The 20583-nt window shown below is 42.9% G+C and overlaps 1 protein-coding gene across 2 annotated transcripts in view; it reads right to left on the bottom strand.

Moving 5' to 3' along the window:
• The window catches only part of ABCG1 (ATP binding cassette subfamily G member 1), a 57695-nt gene extending 37772 nt beyond the window's left edge, over nucleotides 1-19923 (bottom strand). For both annotated transcript variants that reach the window (XM_054400074.1, XM_054400082.1), the window contains exons 1-2: nucleotides 19882-19923; nucleotides 15962-16205 (exon numbers count right to left, since the gene is read on the bottom strand). In XM_054400074.1, the coding sequence (XP_054256049.1) occupies nucleotides 15962-16205; nucleotides 19882-19923 (286 nt within the window). The remainder of the gene's footprint in view (nucleotides 1-15961; nucleotides 16206-19881) is intronic.
• Between the last annotated feature and the right edge of the window lie 660 nt (nucleotides 19924-20583).

Raw genomic sequence — 20583 nt, 5'->3', positions numbered from 1 at the left:
CATCCTCACCAGCCCTTTCCCTTCCCCATATCAGAGGTGCTCAGGGAAGGCAAATGAAGCCACAGGGGAATGTGAACACCCACAAAGAACACTGTTTCTGAGCGGTGCCCTCCAACTGTGGATCTCAAGTGCTGATATCTGCCTTCCCTTCCAGCCCCTAAGAAAATCAGTCAGAAGAGTATCCACTCTCAGTGGATTTTGCAAATCAACACCTACTAGCTTACAGAAAACCTCCTTCTGCACTCAAGACATACACTCTTTCCAGTTTTCTGTCTCACCAGCAGAGCATTCAAGCAAACAGAAGCAGCACAATTTTATCTGGCATGTAAGCATACTCTCCTTTACACCCAGCAGGGAAGTGAGTTGCAATAATACTCAGCTAAACTAAAGAAGGAAATTCAGACAATGAGGTTGGCAGGGAAAATTGCCCAAACATATGAATTGGACCCACCGTTGACAAACAAGAGAGCTCCAACCCATTCCTTTTCTTACAACTTCTAAAGAAAGCAAGAACAAAGCACAAGCAATCTCATTACAATAGAAATGACTGAAAGCAGAAAATTACTCAACTTACGAAATGCACTAAGTCCCTATTGAAAAGCATCAGCAAAATGCTGTACTTTTTTTGTATCTGTCTTTACACTACTGGCACTCAACAGGATAAAACAGCTTCCATTTTACAGTCATTTTCCCTGCTATTTTAGCTTGTTATGCTGTTAATCCAGCAGCTACAGACTTGAACAACTACTAAGCAACAAACACTCTCTTGCTTTTCATTAAAAAAAAAAAAAACACTGCTTGTGTTCCTCTGTTACCTTCTTTAGGTGAACCTGAGTTGGCAGGGGGGTTGGACTTGAAGATCACCACAGGTCCCTTCCAACCCCTGCTATTCTGTGATTCTGCTTTTCTACAATTTTATCACCTTGTCACTACAAAGGAGGATGAACATACACCTCTACAAAAATGTTGTCTTCATAATATTTGTTATAGAGATATACAGCCAGTTTTTGCACATAAACAGAACCAAGTGTATGGGCATATGTGTATACATACACACATATATACATATATGAAAATAGAGATAATGTGCATGTAGATGTGTGTATATGTGTGTATATATATATAGTCTCACATTTACATATATCTCTATATTGGATGTATCTCTGTGTATACATTATACTGGACATACTATCACAGAATCACAGAAAACATCTGGTTGAAAGACACCTCAAAGATCACCCAATCCAACACTGGATTGAAGGGTCAACCCACTGAAGGGTCAACACTAAACCATGTTCCTAAGCACCAGGTCCACACACTGTCAAAACACCCTCAGGGACGGTGATTCCATCACCACCCTGGGTAGACCATTCCAGTATCTGAGAACCTGCTCTGTGAAGTAATATTTCCTAATACCCAGCCTGAACCTCCCCTGGTGCAACTTGTAACCATTTCCTCTAGTCCTGTCACTTGAAACCAAGTAGAAGAAGCTGCCCTCTCCTCACTCCAACTTCCCTTCAGGTAGTTGTAGAGAGCGATGAGGTCTCACCTCAGCCTCCTCTTCTGCAGACTGAACAACCCCAGCTCCCTCAGACACTCCACACAGGCCATGTGCTCCAGGCCCTTCACCAGCCTTGCTGCCCTTCTCCGGACACATTCCCACACCTCAATGTCCCTCTTGTAGTGAGGGTCCCAGAACTGAACACAGTACTCGAGGTGTGGCCTCAGCAGTGCTGAGTACAGGGAGATCACAGTATCACCTGCTGGCCACCGTGTTTCTGATACAAGCTATGAAGACAACACACATACAATATATTTGCAAATTACTAGAAAGAAAATTTAGAAATCACGGTAAAGGGCAATATATTATTTTTTGCACCCTGAAAGGAGGGTCTCTGACTCTTTCAGACATGCCTATATTGAATGATGCCTGTTGATGCATTACCACCACTATATGAACATGCCTTTCATTCTCTCATTTGCAATGCTGAGTATCTGGACAGGAGTTGGAATTCCAATCAGGAGAAATTTTCTGACGCTAAAATTGTGGATGACAGGTGGGAGTGAGATGGCCTTTCCTTTATTACCCTGGTAGTCAAAAGTCTGCTTTGGCTGAACCAGCATATTGGTTGACATTTAACAGACATTTCACATGAAATGCATTAACTTATGTGCTTTCTATAATGCAGTTTTAGCAGTAAACCATACTAATGAGCAAAAAAACATCTTTCAGGTATTACACCATACTCCTCCTTCAGCAAGCTTTACTTACATCAGTAATTTACACCAGAGATCATTTGGTCCAAAATGTTCTACTGCACAACAATACTCCTTTCAGAAAGTCAATACCTGTCGTTTAGGCAAATTCTATCCATTATGTCATTGTGGCGATTTCAAGGTTCACTTGGTTCTGCACTTTCAAAGCGGCACAGTGTGAATATCTGACATGAGTTGTAGATTGGCTTCTAAGTTAGTTTTATTTATTCCAGAATGCATGCCACTTTTTGCTCCAACTCACTCTTCTTGGGGAATTTATTTTTGCTACCTGTCAGTAAGAATCAAATGCTGTTAAAATTCCACAGCCAAGCCCTGCTTTACTTTTATTTATTTGATTGGGTTTATAATGTGTACATGGCATATTTGGAGCATATGGGAATCAGGTGCCTGCTGCTTATACCTGCATTTTGAAGCTAAAGAGTAAATATGTTTAGTGTCATTATGCATATTCTGAAGTTTCATCTTTTGGTTTTTTTTGCTGTCCCTAGGCATCACATCATTACTGGACACGGCACAATAATTCTCTATGAACACCTAGTCTTACAGTGATCCCAGGGTTCATGGATTGTGCCTACTTCAGGTAATGTATCTCTCCTTGAGTTTTACATCGTCCTTCTAGATAAGAAATCAAATTTTTCAGGAAAAGAAGTTATTCAAGAATCAAGAAGAATCAAGAAGGTTGGAAGAAACCTCAAAGATCATCGAGTCCAACCTGTCACCCTACACCTCATGACTATCTAAACCATGGCACCAAGTGCCATGTCCAATCCCCTCTTGAACACCTCCAGGGATGGTGACTCCACCACCTCCCTGGGCAGCCCATTCCAATGTCTGTCACGCTCCTCTGACTGGTTTTGATATAGTAGCTCATACAAACAGTAATAGCTCAGCCTTTAAGACAGCAGAACCTGATTTACTGTGATCATAAGTGGCAGCAACTTTATTCCCTGTTTGCAGTTACTCAAAACTTTCCTGTCAGTTTGAGTGCCACTTCAGTGATGATTTTTATCACAATGAAACTTTCCATGGGCTTAAACAAGCAACTGGCCAGCCACATTATTTTATTTTAAACTGAAAGCTTAAGAAAATCAGAACAGCCAAGAAGGTCTAAAAATGATCTTTGCCCAGTTATAAGGCTCAGAGGACCAACCCTGCCAACTTTACCCAGTGCAAATGCAGCCCCCCAAATCAGCTACTCTGAAGATGCTCAAGGGAAAAGGACAGAAACCCTGCTCCTGGAGGAAAGTTCATCAAGATGGATTAACAGGGGAAGTCTCTCCCTGGAATGCCACACAAACAGAGTGCAATGGTCTGCCAGGGAACAGGACTTCATATGTTATGCAAGGGAAAGAGGAGTTTGGGATGGTATAAAACCAGTCATGGGGTGGCCACAGGAATTATGAAAAGTGAAAGTAGATCAGTGGTGATGAGGTTTACACAAGTGACATCTGTATTTAGGCAGGTGCTGTGAAGGCACTTTTGTTGTGCTGGTCTGTATGAATGACTGAGTGTAACGGACATGTGCATGTGCCAACTGGGAATACATGCTCTGCCTCATTACAAACTGGACTTGTAAATACAGAACTGAGGCTGCCATGGACCAGTTCAGCTGGGGCAGGAGGAAATCAATCCCCTCAGGTCCTGAAGCACTGCCAGATTCAGCTATTGCCAGAGGTCTTGTTTTACAATTGCCACAATTAGAAACTCTTGCAAACCTCTTGTGAAGAACTTGCAGTTTTGATTACAAAATAGATCTGACCAAACTGTTTTCAGAAAGGTCTCTGATCCACCATTTGCATGCTCAGTATTTATTTACTGCCCATTTGCTCCTCTGGGGCACATTCTCAAGTACTTCTGCAAGATTCAGGGTCAAAACCAAAACCCAACAGAGGAACTTTCCATGGCTATCTGTGTACAGATGTACCACCTTCACATTTTTCCTTCTGACTCTCACATCTCTCTGGTGGCAGCATATGACCTTCACTTCTCCAAGTGCAGAAGGAAGCAAAATTTAGTCCCATACAGCCACCCAGAGGCTTCAGCTTTATGAGCCTTGAATGGTTATTTTACACAGTCAGGTCTCAGTATTCATGTTCAATAAGCTGGCTGAAGTTTATGGCTTTTCAATTCAGACAAAAAAAAGTAACTATTTTTCTCCTAATAACATTTACCTTCAATTCCCTTCATTTTAGTTGTGTACTCACTTACCAATTCTAGCCCTATCACGCTGGTGCTATTACAGTGTTTAATTTCTGAAGTACTGGAGGTAATAACTCTATCATGACTATAATAATTATACTAGCCATGCTCTATCAGTGCAGCCACATCCACTTGACTGCTTCCAGAAAATAGATGCAATAGGGCAAAAATTAACTTCACTGCTTAACAAGAGTATTAAAACCTTCTGGTTTGGGTTGTTTTTTATTTCAAATTACCTAATTAACTAGGTGCATCACTTCAAGGACACTGAGTTGCTGGAGAGCATCCAGAGAAGGGCAAAGAAGCTGGTGAAGAGCCTGCAGAACAAGTCTTCTAAGGAGTGGCTGAGGGAACTGGGGTTGTTTACTCTGGAGAAGAAGAGGGTTAGGGGAGACCTCATTGCTCCCCACAGCTATCTGAAAGAAGGTTGTAGTGAGGTGGGGGTCTTCTCCCTAGCATCAAGGGATAGAATGAGAGGATATGGTCTCAAATTGCACCAAAGGAGGTTTAGATTGGATCTTAGGAACAATTTCTTTATGCAAGTGGTCAGGCACTGGAATAGGCTGCCCAGGGACATGGTGGAATCACCATCCCTGAAGGTGTTCAAAACTGTTCAGACATGGCATACTGGGACATAGTTTAACATGGTGGTGTCAAATCAACAGTTGGACTCAGTGATCTTAGAGATCTTTTCCAACCAAAACAGTTCTATGATTCTATGACGTAAAATTCCTTCCTCCTTGACATTAAAGTCTATTCTCTGAAGATTAGCCAGAGACAGAGCAGAGGTCTCATTCTCATTTATCCAGGAACCTGACCACTGTATGTTTAATTTTCTCCTGTCTCCTACAGCAGATGGACTGCAATTAGAAACAACATTTGTTATTATTCTAAACATGCAAAGCAGGAAGAAATATGATTCTTACACAGAAGATGTAGGCTGTAGATACTAGCTGAGAGGCAGATGGCAAATTATCTTGTAAAGTCAAAGTCTCTGCCATTTTTCTCTGGAAGAGATATGTAACAACAACAAAAAACCCCGAAACGAACAAGCACACAGTTAACTCAGTTTGACTATTATGTAATCCCATGTACTTCTTTCTGGTAAGAATTTGGACAGCTTTTTCCCTATCCTCTCTAAAGAGAATTAAGTCCTCAGAGTGCATCTGTTTCTCCCCTTGAAATCAGCAAAGTCTAAATGCACTGCAAATGAGAATACAAGCCGAAGAGCTATGTGAAAGTGCAATCAAGTATTGTAGTTACAAAGGATCCCGCAGCATGAATCAAGACATATTGCAGCATGTGTCTCCAGCCACATTACTTCCTAGATGGAATTATTTTATCTTCATTCCAGACACTTATACAGCACTATTTCTTCAATATTTTATACTACCACTTAGGTTCTGTATCAGATATTCATTCTAAAGTCTTCTTTTCTAAGAGACAAAGTATCCAAAGGCCAAATTAAATTTAAACATCTGCACTAAAGCACATAATTCACCAGGGGCCCCTTTTTAAATACCCAAATCATCACCAGTGGGATACTTCAACAAGTCTCCTGACAGTTATTTGAGGAACAAATGAAATACAAGAATACTAAGATTCAAATAGTTACTGAAAGGAAAAAAAACAAAACTGCTTGACTTCTGTGTTATATCCTGTGATCCTTTTCCATCATAGTTAACATGTTATTTTGGGGATGAACACAAGTTAAAGAATTGGTTGGAAATGGCAGTAAATATTTTATACCTATTTTACTAAACCCTAACTTTTCTTCATGGATCTGGAAATTGGTGAAAAACAGAAACACCTGGACAGATTTGGGGATCTTCATTCTTTCCATTTCCTAATTAACATAGGCTTTGATATGAAGACGATGCTCGTCATAGCTTAGTGCTGGGCTTGAGGAGGACTCTCTGAATTCTACACATGAAAGCTGTGGTTGTTAATCACCATACTAATTTTTCCACATGGTATAGTCTAAGAAAGGGCTGGTGGCTTTGCTGTCCTCTGGACAAATGGTGTTAAAACAAAAATTACTAGGTTTAGGTTCAAAGCTGGCACAACAGGCAGGCAGTATGAACCACTAACATCTCAACTTGTCACTGTCCTACTGCTTTTGACAGAGAAAAGAGTGATCTTGAGCAGAAGTCTCTGATAAAAGATTTGGTAATATAAATGACATGTGGTGTCTTTTGGAAGGAATTCCTAAAAAAAAAGGAGGATAATTTTGTTACCTTACATGGATGCCATGTTTCAATAAGTTTTTTTATTAAAATTCTTAAATAAATGAACCAGACAAGAAGGAGGATGGCCTGTTCTCAAATAAAGGAGAAAGCAGATAAAGAAACAGTTAACAAAAGAGCAGGAGTCAATGGCCAAGTAATGAAGAAAGCTTACCTGAGTCTCAGGGAATCTTTATCAGGCTATGTACTGTTCACCTTACTCCTGAATGGTTTGAAAAAGGAGGCAGATAACAAGGTGACTGCATGAACACCAAAAGCCCCCTTAGTCTCAGAGAGCAAGTGAATGATTTTACAGAAGCAAAATCCATCCAGAGCTAGTAAACACAAAGATATTAAGACCTAGTTCAGGAAATCTCTGAGCTGCAAGCTGCAAGAACCCAGGGAAACATTGCTGCATACCTGCCTGCACCTGAACCCTAAGCATTCAGCTCTACCTGCTGTCAGAAAACGGACACCAGACCAGGTGGACCTTCTCTGAGTTCATATAATGGCAAGCTGACCTCAACTCCCAGCTTATTTTTGTCAAAACCTCAATCTTATGTTAAACATGTATCTTTACACACCTCAAGGCTGTGCAAGTTGTAGAGGTTCTGGAGATAAGGCATGGCCTTTTCTGGTTTTGCATCAAGGACATTCATCTTGAGACCGAACACCTAACCTTCGGTTTGCAATGTTTTAATTTTAAATCCAAATTCCTGTGTGCTACCCTATCATGTAAATTTTGCTGGGATTCTCCTAGAATGCTGCTTGGAGTAAGTCTTCAGATGTTGTTTTTAATAGTAAGACCAAACACTGTTTTCTCATAGAAAAGAAAGTAGTCATCAGCTTAATGGGTACAGCTGTGAATTATAATGCAGTTGAATATTCCCTGTGAGGGTGTGACATACTTTGAGGAGCACCATTTTCCCCAAACTCTGTCTTCCCAAAGCTACTCAGTTTTCCTACAAGAACAATGTTACAGGGAAGTGTGAAGCAATTATTCGTAGAGAATACAGAGCTGAACTCTGAGATATTAAGTCACCTGAGAACAAAAGACTGCCAGAGTAAGCAGGTAAGTTCAGACCGCATGATCTTCCAGAAGGCACTATCCAAAATGGCATGTTAAGACACAAGTGAAAATGGGCTCTAGTACCATTTTTACTCTTGGGCTAGCTTCTATTCTTGACTGCTTCCATGATTTCTCTTTCACTGAGGTTATGAAGAATTCTGATAAGCATCTCATGGCTGAAGCCTTCAACTGCAAACTGACTCTTCATCGTCTTTCAGACTTCAGACCTATCTTCAGCCCATGAGCCAAATTCTACTTTGAAATGTGAAAAAAGTACACACATATGATGGTGCATGCTGTTTCTACCTCCTCAACACCTCAAGGAAGACAAGACTGAGTATAGGCAGAGGACATCAAAGCACTCCATCAAATCCCACTCAATGTACAGAAAGTTGTAGCGGAGGGCTGTCAGGGTGAGTTACAGCCAGTCCCTAACACATGCTTACTGGTGAGGGTGGAAACAGCACAGCTCAAACTCCCAACAACTCATCATCACCACTGCTATCACCACTTCCCTGGCATAGAAATTCTGAAATATTTTAACTGGTATCTCCCTAAAACTTCCTTCCTCAGCCACAAGTTTTTGCAGCAGAAACTAATAAAATTTATTGTATGAAAACATTAGCTAGAATGAAAAGGAATCAGGTCATTGTAAAGTTTAGATTCAATAAACAATACAGCAAGAGAAAGAAGAAAAACCTGTTCTGTTCACACGAAGACTCAGCAACCAAAACTCAGCTCAGATACATTTCCAAAAAAAGTTCCAAGTACAAAAAAAAGCCAAACAAAAACCCCAAACCAAACTAACAAACAAAAGCACCACACAAAAAAATCCCAACACCCCAACACAATCCCCAAACAATAACAATGGGTTCTGTAATGCTGAAGTAAGATCATACTAGGAAACAGTAGAAAGATCAAAGGGGCTGACCAAGGCTTGTCCCCAGTAACCTTTATTTTATACAACCCATGGAAAAGGACACTAGGAAGCATTATAGAACACTAATAAAATGCTGTGAACTATTCTGGTAACAGTGACTACTCTGTATATTTTCCTAATCTTGAGTAAGTTTAAGTGTTAAAAGAAAAACTGCCTGGATTTTATCAAGGTTCAAACAATCACTTAGAAATCCTCTCCTAAAAATCCTGTTTCATTTTCATTAATTTTGCTAATATTTCAAGTCACTGAAAAAAGAGTCCCCAAAATATTTGTATAAAGAGCTTTTTACTAGTACAGCAGTTCACTTCAACAAGCTTAACTTGTTTATTCTCTCTAACATATGGATCTTCATTTGCATCCACCATGCTCTCCAAGATGAAAACACACTCTCAAAGCAGGCAAAAATGGTTGAAAACAATACAACCCATCTGGCAGAGAAAGGCGCGGGGGGGGGCGGAAAAAAACACCAAACCCCAAACCCTCTCTCGCAAAGTGGGTTTTGCTCTTCGCTGTTCTGTATCTTTCCCTCCCATCTTAGCAACAGCGCCTGGAGCAGCCAACCAGGGCCCAGGCGGTGAGCGAGAGCATCTCGCTGCCGGGTTACTGCCGTGCATTGCCCGCTAGTAACCGCGCCGGGCCAGACCCAGGCCGTGCATGCGGCACCTCTACCGCAGTGCACCTGCTGGGGATGAGGACTGGCTTTTTCCGACTCCTCCAGCAAGGATTAGCAAATAATTTAGGGCAAATCCTCCCCTCCCCCCCCCCCCCCCCCCCCCGCCTTTTTTCATTTGGGTCTTTGGATATCTCTGGGGGGAGGGTGAAATCTTTTAAATGAAGTCACAGAAAGGATGTAGCAAAAAAAAAAAAGCCTAACTAAAGAAGAAACAGGTCTGTCCAAGCACACGTATCAGAACTAATTCATTACAGAGCACCAAAGCAAATCAGTAAAACCCAGCCTGTTTAAATCTCTGCTGATGATTTGACAGAGGGTTAAATTTCCAATTTAGGCAGAGATCGGTATTAACATAATACACAGATCTCCTAGATGTAGGTATCTAGCTGTTGTGATGACACTATCTTGGACTGTGACAGCCACTTTTTGCACTTCATAAATATCAAGCAACCTGCCAAAGAGACTGTGTATCACCACGGAGCCATCCAGAGTAAGCACAGTCCTTCATTCCTCTCCTTCCACTTAATGTGCTGAGTCTCAAAGCTGTGAAGCAACAACCGTGTGAGAACAGACAGCACCTCACCAGCTGATTGTTTCCACAGTGTCTGAACCATTAGAACAATCTCAAAATAATGGAAATGCCGTATTTTCTCCTGAGCATGAAATTTCTGTATTGATACTAAACCTCTCCATAAAAATACCCATCTGCATTTTGACTGGCTGGAGCACATTCCCTTAGAGGTTACTAAAGACCAAATCCCACCAGAACTTACGCTTGAACGCAGCACAAGTGAGTCATTATGGTCCTAAAAATAACAATGGAGAAATTTCCAACTAAAACGTTGCCTAATTAACCATGAATACTGACAAGTATGGGAAAAAAAAAAAAGTAATCCCTGAGTTGTTGTGGAGTTGCTGTGAAAACCAATTCATTGCTACTTTCTTCCTGGATGCGCCCAAGTTATGTAGGAACAGTATTTCCATTTCCATCCTACATTACAACAGAACCAACCAAGAAACAATTGAAGAAATGTCCTTGGGTGGATATATAGAATGTATTGTATCTTTTCAAAGTAAAGATGAATTAATTTGACCAAGACAGAAAGCTCCAAAGTACTTTCATGCCTCCTTTTTATCTGGGAGTATCCATAATTTCATTCCCAAACCACTCGTTCTATTGAGATGACTTATGATGAGTTTAACAAAAATGGCAGTAACCTAAGGCAATGACTTTTCTCCAAAATCCTCTTGCAAACAATTTTCAGACAGTCCGGGTATTGAAACCTGTGTATAGTTTTTCTATAAACTAGTAAAGTGAATATATGTTTCTGTAATCACGATTTCAAACTGCAGTTTAAACCAGCAGTTCAGAAACTAATAGGAGATCCACTTTCAGATCCCTTTCTCAACCCACAGATTTATAAATGGCTTGGTGACAAGACAGAAAACCTTTGGCCCCAGTCTGTTCTGAAGCTCTGCAGATCTTGCTTTTCCACATTTAAGGAGTCCACCCTGGATCTAATGTCAACACTCTTTCTCTTCCTCTCCAAGCCAGTCAGCTCCTTCGTTCTAGAAGAAAGGAGAAGGCAGTCTCGGAGTAAGTGACCCTATTATTTATGTGTAGAAGTTTCCTTTTCCTGGATTTACCAGTTCCTCGTAACCTTACAACAGTGTCTCTGCTCAAGGAGCTCTGCAGCTCTTGAGTAAATTCATGAACCTTGCAGACCCACAGGAGACCTCTGAGACATGCCTGAAAGTAGGCTGGATTCCAAGACTGAGATACAATTTTGGTTCTGGAAGATCCTTAACCTCACAAGATCTGGATTAAATAATTTTTGAATCTGCTTCCTTCAAAACTGAAGAAACAGTTGATCTACCATTCAACTAATTCCCTAAAAGCTTCATGGGGAAAAAGCAAAAGTTATCTGAGACCTTTTGAAAATTTTACCTCCATAACCTTTTCCAAATTTCCATATTGGTAAGAACTCTACTGAACAGAATGGGTCAGATACAGCTGCTTTCACCAGGAACTCATCTGCCAGATTCCTTCCATGTTAACACCACTGACTTCAAGAGTAGTTACACCATGAATGAGTCAGGTCCAGAGTCATGGCAATTTTACTATGAATTTGACAAAACTTCATTAAAATGAGTGGTATTTGTCATATAATCTGAGAATGAAAATGTCCTGTCTTATGTTTATAGAGAAAATGAGATTTAATAAATAAATTAGCATTTTAAGGCTGAGACACAAATCAATGAAAAATTCTAATTTTAAATCTTCTCTGGCTTAGTTGATTTCTTTTTTGTTGATGAGCAATGCAAGTTCACATTTCTTTGTGCTTTTATTCAAAAGTAAATGATGTTACATACCATGAGTTTCATTGTCTGAACAACAGAGCTGAGTGAAGAACACAATAGCAGCATTACTAATTCTTCCTCCTTTTGTTAATTTAGAGCCCAACCTTAATACTACTTTGTACTATTGCTTTTATTGAAAGAAGTAACATTTATTTGTTGTTGCTCTTTAGCTGAATTCTCCTCCATCATGTTGGCACAAACTGTCTTTGCGAAGAAGCTGCACTTCTCCCTTTGTGATCCAACACTCAGGAAAGATTTTCTCTAATTCATTACAGAGAATGATGTAGACATGGCAGCATTTTTCCCAAGCTCCATTTCAGAACAGAAACACCATTAATTTCAAAGGCACATTTTCACAGCAGCATCCCTTATCGTGGATTGCCACGACCATCACCCAAGAACAGTGTGCACTGAGAGACCTTTAGAGACATTTCCTTCATTTTTTTTTTCAGTTTGTGCATACAAGTTTATTGTTTTTAAAAAATCATCTGAACTTCCAACACCAGGACTGTGGACTTTCAGAATTGTATTTTCTGCTTCTCTTCTCATAGAAAGATGAATCTAAATGATCAGAGGGTTGGAGTTCCTACAAAGACAGGCTGAGGGAGCTCAGGTTGTTCAGCCTGGAGAAGAGAAGGCTCTGGGGAGACCTAATAGCAGCCTTCCAGTACCTGAAGGGGACCTCCAAGGATGGAGAGAGTCTGTTTACAAAGGCCTGTAGTGATAGGATGAGGGGCAATGGTTTCAAACTACAGAAGAGTAGATTTAGATTGGATGTTAGGAACAAGTTCTGCACTATAAGGATGGTAGAACCCTGGAAGAGGTTGCCCAGGGAGGTAGTTGAGGCCCCATCCCTGGAGATATTCAAGGTGAGGCTGGACAGGACTCTGGGCAACCTGATCTAGTTGAGGATGCCTCTGCTTACTGCAGAGGGGGTTGGACAAGATGACCTTTAGAGGTCCCTTCTGGCTTGGACCATTCTATGATTCTATGATTTTGTACCATAGCAATGAGAGATCCTCTTAGCACATAGCATCCACAAGGACCAACAACCACCAGTGTCTGGAGGCACAGTATTGCCCTGCTGTTGAGCAGAGACATTGATATCCACTGCAAAAAATCCAAGTTTTCCCTTGGAGGGCAAACCAGTAAGCACCATTCAGAATAGTTTTACATGTAATGTATACAACTACAAGCCCATCTGTTTTTAACAGAGATGCCCCAAATTACTCACAAAAAATTCTCCTTGAAGATCCACTAAATTAATTCAAGGAATCTGACAGTTGGTTCTTCATTTATGACTATTTAGGCAATTCAGTTTTCAAGTTATCTAATGGAAAACAAGTACATTGGGTCTGTCCCTGGAGCAGGGAATGTGGATGGAAAGTTTTTTTCTAGAAGGCTTCTGTTATCTGACTAGCAATTCACAGTAACACAGAAACAAAGGGACCTACGGAGGTTGCCTAGTCCAGCCTTCCACTCAAAGCAAGACAATCACCAACACTAGATCTGGTCAGCTGTAGCTCTGCCCAGGAAGACCTTCTAAGCCCCCCTGGAATGGAGAAAGCACATCGTCTCTCAGTGACCTGCTCCAGTGCTGCACCAACCTCCCGGTGGATAGACACTTCCTAACGTCAACCAAAAGCCACCCAAACTGCAATCTATGGTCATTGGCTCCTGTAATGTATTATCTGGCACTACTGACAGATGCTTTCTAGGTAGTTGTACACCAGAATGAGATCACTCCCCAGTTTCCCCTTCACTAAGCTGAAGAAGCCCAGCTTTTCTCAAGACTCACCAATATTTTTAGCCCTCTGACAAACCCTTTCCAGCTTCTCAATATCTCTGGAGAGACTGGTTACAGTATTTCAGTTGTGCTCTCACTGATGTTGAGAAGGATAATGAACAACTTGGCTTCATCTGGCCATGTCCTCTTAAGATAGTACCTTATGTGGTTTTCCTTACCTGCAGTGAGAGTACACTTTGGCTCACAGTCAGCTTGGCATGGACTGTTCACCTCCCAGGTCTGTCTTAGATCCCTGGCTAGCAGAAGAGTGCCAAGACCTGCTGGCAGACAGCATGCCACTCAACCATTCAGAGGCTGTCTCCTTAGTGGACCAAGAACAGACATATGGTGCAAGACCAGATGAGGAGGGGACAATATGAACAGATAGCCAGAAAAGTTTAATCACCTCTTTCAGATCTAAGTGTAGTGACACAGTCATAGCTATGCCCTAGAGCTAAGTAACCCAACAGATCCTTTTCAGTAGCAGAACATTTTGCCGGGATGTTCCATTTCATTCAAGCCAAGTCACTCAGGCATGTCAGCAAATGTAGATACAGGGTTTTGGTATAGAACCCCTCTATCATTTCTGAACAATGAGAAAGAGATTGAATTAAAAACCAGAAGTTTTTAAATCTTACATGAGACTTTCTGGCATAATTCCATTTCTTGGGAAAAAAAAATAACACTATCCTCAACATTTGAGTCTGTTCTGGTAAGACAAATAATTTAGCAAGTGCAGAAGTTGCTGCCAAACCAAGTTTTCTCCTATGGACAGTATAGCTACATGCTATTTTAATAAGCAACTAAAAGAAGGCAGGTGTGTGTGCATACAGTTTTGACACTGAAAAAAAAAAAAACATTAAAGCCTCAAGCCAGCAAATCCTTCAACAAATGAATTAATTTTATGCATAGGCTGTCCACACACAGTAGTACTTCCATAGTTACAGCTCCAGTGTTTTTCATACCACACATTTTCAGACTAAAGCCTTTGCGTTGTGATCATGACACAATTTCCAGACAGCAGTAATGTAGTATGTGAAACAATTTCAAGTGGAACCTTTAAGCCAGTGGGTTTAAAAATTCAGAGCAAGTGCAAGTATCAAGTATGGCTCAGGTGAGCTGTTAATTGGCAGAGGCTTATCTCTTAAAAAGAACTAAAGCACACCATACCAATTTACCTTACTAAGAGTGAATTCCTCCAGGAAGAGCAATTATGTCATTTAGTACACAAAATTCTCCTGAAGATTTCAGTGTTTTCTCTTGGGCTTACTTCTTTTCACTAGCAAGAATTTACTGCACGACCTAGTTCTCCTAGTTGTCACATACACAAAAAAAACCCAAAAACTCTCTAGGAAACACATGGCTACACAAAGCAGATGAAGGTATAAAAGGAACAAATGCAGATGAAAAAAGAAGAGACACCTTTACATCCACCTTTCAGACCTAGAACAGATCAAGAAGATATAAAGAAGAGGGGCTGAATATGCCCTCCTTACTCCCATCAGTAAATCAGCATCAGAAAATTGTGTCAGAGATACCTGAAAGTAAAACTGGATTGTGAGAGGGGAGTGATAACATTTCTCTTCCTTGAGAAGAATCCAATATCTATACACCTGTGTTGTAGGCTATGAATCATTTGCTGTGTATTACCAGCAAACTAGGCAACAAAAGAGCATCCTTGACTGAACCTCAGGATTCAGTCCTACCAAGAGTCTGTGATTTCATCATTTAAAAGAAATGCTTAGACAGACCCACTGTAGTGGGCATGGATGGGCTGAGATGGATGGGCTGCGATGGATGGGCTGCGATGGATGGGCTGAGATGGATGGGCTGAGATGGATGGGCTGAGATGGATGGGCTGACATTCCTATTGTTCATAGCATTTCTTTCCAAACACAGCATTATAAGACAGTAATTTTTATCCTGCTTTCAAATGCCTTCTGAAATTGAGATGCTTGCTGTTCTGAAAGATTACTGAAAAAATAACTGTTTCACAAAACAGCCAATCTCAAAAGCGAAGAACGCACCGCCTTTCTCCCCACCCCCATCTTTAAACTACTGCATACTCTACCCTCCCTCAACAATAAACTGGTGACATGCAAGATCACGGGACAGCTATTTGGCAGCACAGCAATACTGTATTTACTTCAGATACTTGAGAATTGGGAGGCAAAACCAAGCAGTGGTATGAACTACTGCATCTACAGTTTCTTGGAATACAAACGACTGTGCACCCCACTGCAGCAGGCTCTGTGAAAGTTTCCTGCTGCCAGCTAGGGACAGTGGATATATCAAGCCAATGAAAAAACAGCTGTGAAAACAGGCCCTTTACTCACTTTGCTCCTCTGTCCACAACAGACTCATTCCAACTACCATGATCACCCACACAGGCAGTAACACTTGTATGTTCACCAAAACAAGTTTTCCTCACCTTTCTTCCGCCACCACGGCCCTTCTTGGATAGAGTATGACAGTTCTTTAAACTCAATATTCACAGCTGGTCTGCGGGGTAGGTAGGAGAAACGATGAGCCTCAGTCAGAGCATTGTCCACTTTTCTTAAATGTCCATTCATCAGTCGAATGTCTTGGTTATCTGTCCCATTTGAGACCACCTCATCCACTGAAACGCACACCGACTTCGGCTCGGCCATGGTGCAAGCAGAATTGCTGCCGTTCTAGAGGGAAGAAGTTGGAGAATGCACAAAGTTCGCAGACTTTTGTTAGGAATACATTTCAAAACTTTCTACTTTACGAGAGTTATTATTTAAGTAACACAACAATCCAGCACAGTAATGCCCTGGAAGGTGAAGGGGGTGAAAAATAGAAGTCTTTTGTTTGTTCTGCCAGTGTGTTGACAGAAGAGGCAAAGGAGCTCTTGCACTTGCAGCACGCAAAGGGCAGGTCCTTCTGTACCAGTTTCGCCTCAAAGGGTATATATACAAAGCACATTTTCAGAACAGAGTAGCTCTTGCACTAGATTAACACATTTATAACTTCAATCCCTACTGTATTTGGTTTCTCATGCACTTGAGGAATTTGCTACTTGTTACTGATTCCAGGGCTTGTATTGGGACAAAGCTGAGGGGGCAAGGGAGCTGGCCAGTTATTTGTGCAGACTTTTCAAAAGACAGCCACTCAAAAACTCAAAGAGCTCTCAGTCCTTTGGATCAGCATATACTTCCATAAATGTGAAAATGCACAAGTTGTTATTCCTGCAAATTTTAAAATGCATTATTTTGTTCCTTATTTGTTCCTACACAGATCATTCTGGAGACTCTGCAACCTGAAACTGTGTAACTTTTTTCTTAGAGGTTGGTTAGGAAAGCACAGTGCTTTCCACCCCAAATCCATGCACACTCTCCTTTGCTTGACAGCAGTCCCCAGTGGAAAACTTGTCAGGTAGTCAAATGTATTAAAACCTGCTCCAGTACTTGCACCGTTGAGACTGTAAGGTCAATGCTTTATGCTTGCAGTCATACTTCTTAGTACCACTCAGTGCAGTTCCACTTGACATTTTTTGGACTACATCTCTTTCCTGTGCTATCCTGACGATGACAATAGCCTTTTCTCTCCTATTATACTACACAAAATCTTTTTCATTCCTTTTACCTGCACAGGCACCTTCCACCACTATCTACAGGATGTGTATAAGGCCAAAAATAAAACTATCATGGATTTTCTTCATCTAAACAGAGTTCTGAACCGTTCAGAGGCTGTTTGTTGTCATTTGTTTTGAGTACATCATAAGCAGGGTCCAACACGTGCACAGTTGTCTATTAGAAAATTCAGTATTTTTCCTGCAGAACTGTACTGGAGATTTCTGTAGCTGGCTGATGTGCTAGGCTTTCCATGCTGTCATATCTGCCCAACAATCTGCATGTCTCCAAAGGTATCTCAGAGAAAGCACGTGTGCTGCACCACCTTTCAAGGTACCAGCACTGAACACCTCCTCATGCCACTGCATCCCCCTAGTCATCCTTCACTGCCACTACATCATACTGCTGCCTTTTCATGGAGCCATTTTCACCCTTCTCTGCCGTGGTTACTGGTCATCCCATTCATGTTGTAAAAGTGCTGCTCACATCAGTCACTTGTCATGAATACCAATAAAAAACATTTTAAAAACCCAGTACTATATAACCACTGATTAAAAAACATTTTAAAAAGCAGTCCTGCACAATCACTATATAGCTAGCATCTTCATGTTCTTCATGAACAGTGCTACAGGCTTGGGGAAGTGTGGCTGGAAAGTTGCCCGGTGGAAAAGAATCTTTGGGTGGTGGTTGACAGCTGGCTGAACATAAGCCAGCAGTGTGTGCAGGTGGCCAAAAAGGCCAACAGTGTCCTGCCCTGGATCACAGATAGTGTGGCCAGCAGGAAGCAATCATGCCACTGTACTTGGCACTGGTGAGGCCACACCTCAAACACTGTGCTCAGTTTCGGGCCGCTCACTACAATAAGGTCGTTGAGGTGCTGGAGCACATTCAGAGAAGGGTCATGAAACTGGAGAAGGGTCTGGAGAATAAAGCTTATGAGGAGCAGCTGAGGCAACTGGAATTGTTTAGTCTGGAGGAGGCTGAAGGGAGACTTCATTGCAGGTGAGGGTTTGTCTCTTCTCTCTAATATCAGATGATAGGAAACGGGCCTGAAACTGTGTCAGGGGAGGTTTAGATTGGATATTAGGAAAAGTTTCTTTATGAAATAGGGGTCAAGCACTGGAACAGGCTGCCCAGGGTAGTCGTTGCATCCCTGAAGGTGCTCAAGAAATGTGTGAACATGCCACTTCAGGATGTGGTTTAATGGTGTTAGGTTGATGGTTGGACTTGGAAGAGCATAGAGGTCCTTTCCAACCAAAGCAATTCCATGATTATATGAACAAGCCCCAGATTCTGGATATAAAAATCATCTCTGCTTACCACATTTTCTCATGAAAGAGATTTTAATCGTGTTCTCAATTTACTCAGAGGTCAGGTATCCAGTAACGCTTACTTGCAATTTCTTAAGTAGTTGACTGCAATGGTATGCAATTTGAATGTAATAAGAGTAATGTGAAATATCTTAGAACTGAACAACTAAAGTAGGGGAACTTCCCTCTTCCCTGAAAAATAGGAGAAGGTGAGTTAATACTCTTTCCTGAATGTTTTCAAGGCGTAGTTTGGCATTCATAAGCTGTTTAGTTCAGAGAAACCACTGAGCACATTCAGACATCAGAGGGAATATCCAAAAACCTAAGATTCAGTGAGCAGGTCACCTTGAGTATTCAGGAGCTGAGCAGAGCTTCTCCAGTTTAGATCAATTCAAAAAGAAACATCCTTTGGACAAGGTCCTTCTCTTTTCCTACTTAATCATCTGGAAGTATGAAGCCAGAGACTTTTATTCTTGGGATATTAAACAAACCATTTCAAGAACCCAGTGGACCGCAATGCCTGTTTTCAGCACAGAGTGACAAAATCCACTAGTCACGTGCCTAAGTCCTCCAGGACCACCTGCCACGGGTGAGGATTCTCCCCTGAGCCCGGGGTGGCTGAAATGGCTCCCAGACGTGGGATCCCCTTCGCTTGCAAAGAGGTGGCCAACTCCCTTGGTTACGGCAATCGGAGACTTACCCGAGCCCTGCTTAACTGCTGCTCCAACAGCCCTGTACTCCCTCCGTGTAACCGCTGGCACCAGCGAACCCTTCCCCTCTCCACTGACACACCGCTATGTACGCACAGCCGCGCATTTCAAACTGGTGTCCATTTCAACCCCTGTACGCACCAGACATGCAAAACGCATCTCCTCCTATATCTTCGTTCCTTTCACGCACTTTTTTCCCTCACCTAGCTTTATTTCGCCCCTAAGGAGCCGGACTGCTTGCCGGCGCCCAGCGCGCCGGGCAGCAAACGCCCGCCTGTTCACCGCGGCAGGACAATCCCACGGCCACTGTTCCTTCCTTCCCCGGTCCCCCTCGCTCCGCTCCCGACCGTGTGCCGCTGGTCCCGGGTGTTATGCAAAGTAACGTTACGGTCCCTCCGCAAAGCTGTTTTGAAAACGACGGGGCGCAGCGACGCAGGGAGCATGCTCGGAGCAGCCGCTAATCCCCCTGCTTTAGCTACAGCCCAGAGGTAACTAGCGGTCAAACCTCGCCATGCGCCGCCGTCCCTTCACGCACCTTGCTGCCGATCCCGGGCTGCCCCGCACACCGTACCTGGCACCCCACAGACCGGCCCTGATTCTCCCTCAGGGAGAATTAGGAAGGTGCCCTGCGAAGCCGTCACTTTGTCCTCCCCCCAGCCTCGCACCTCGCCCGCGCTGGCCGAGCATCCCCCTTCACCTCGCGGAAGGCGGTAGGGAGGGCAGGGCGAGCCTTACCAAAGCGGTGCCCAAGGAGAAAGCCGCCATCAGACATGCCATGTGCCCCGCTGCCCGCCCGGCTGCTGGCGGTGCGGAGCCCTCGAGTGCCGCCTCTCAGCCCAGAGTGGCTGCGGGAGGCAGGCGAGCAGGGAGGGAGCGGCCTCCCGCCGCGCTGGGGCCGCCTCCGCCCCGGCCCGCCGCGACAGGGACAGCCCCTGCCCGCCCCCGCGGCCCCCTCCGCAGGGTTTGGAAGAGCCGGCGGGGTGGGGTGAGGTCGGGTCGGGGCTCCAGAGACCGCAAGGTCGCTCGTCCGCCGGCAGGAGATGTGGGTAGTGAGAGCTTGCTGCAGGTAGTAGCGAGTCCCGCGGGTGGCCGTGCCGAAACACGCCGCAGCCGCTCTTCCAGGGGACGGGGGCGAAGACCACTCGCCGGGACATCCCTGAGGAGGGCTGCCAAGCATTGGCTGCATAACTCTAAACCGGCACAGCTTCCTAATGAGCTCCCGAAGGAGATACGTGATGCCATTCTCTGAGGAAATGTGGAATTAAAGCAACATCTGATTGCTCCATGTGCCATCCCACCACCACGAGGAGAAGATGGGCCCTGGGACTCACAAGCTATTGATTAATAATCTGAGTAACCTGTCTTGCTTTAGAAATGGACAAAGGAAGATTGTCACAGTGTTTCCATCTTCGTTCATCTTTTCCTCAAATCGAAGAT

The sequence above is a fragment of the Indicator indicator genome, chromosome 1 (assembly GCF_027791375.1).
Source record: "Indicator indicator isolate 239-I01 chromosome 1, UM_Iind_1.1, whole genome shotgun sequence".
Classification (NCBI taxonomy): domain Eukaryota; kingdom Metazoa; phylum Chordata; class Aves; order Piciformes; family Indicatoridae; genus Indicator; species Indicator indicator.
The sequence above is the reverse complement of the archived record's forward strand: the minus strand, read 5'-3'. Positions and strand labels throughout refer to the sequence as shown.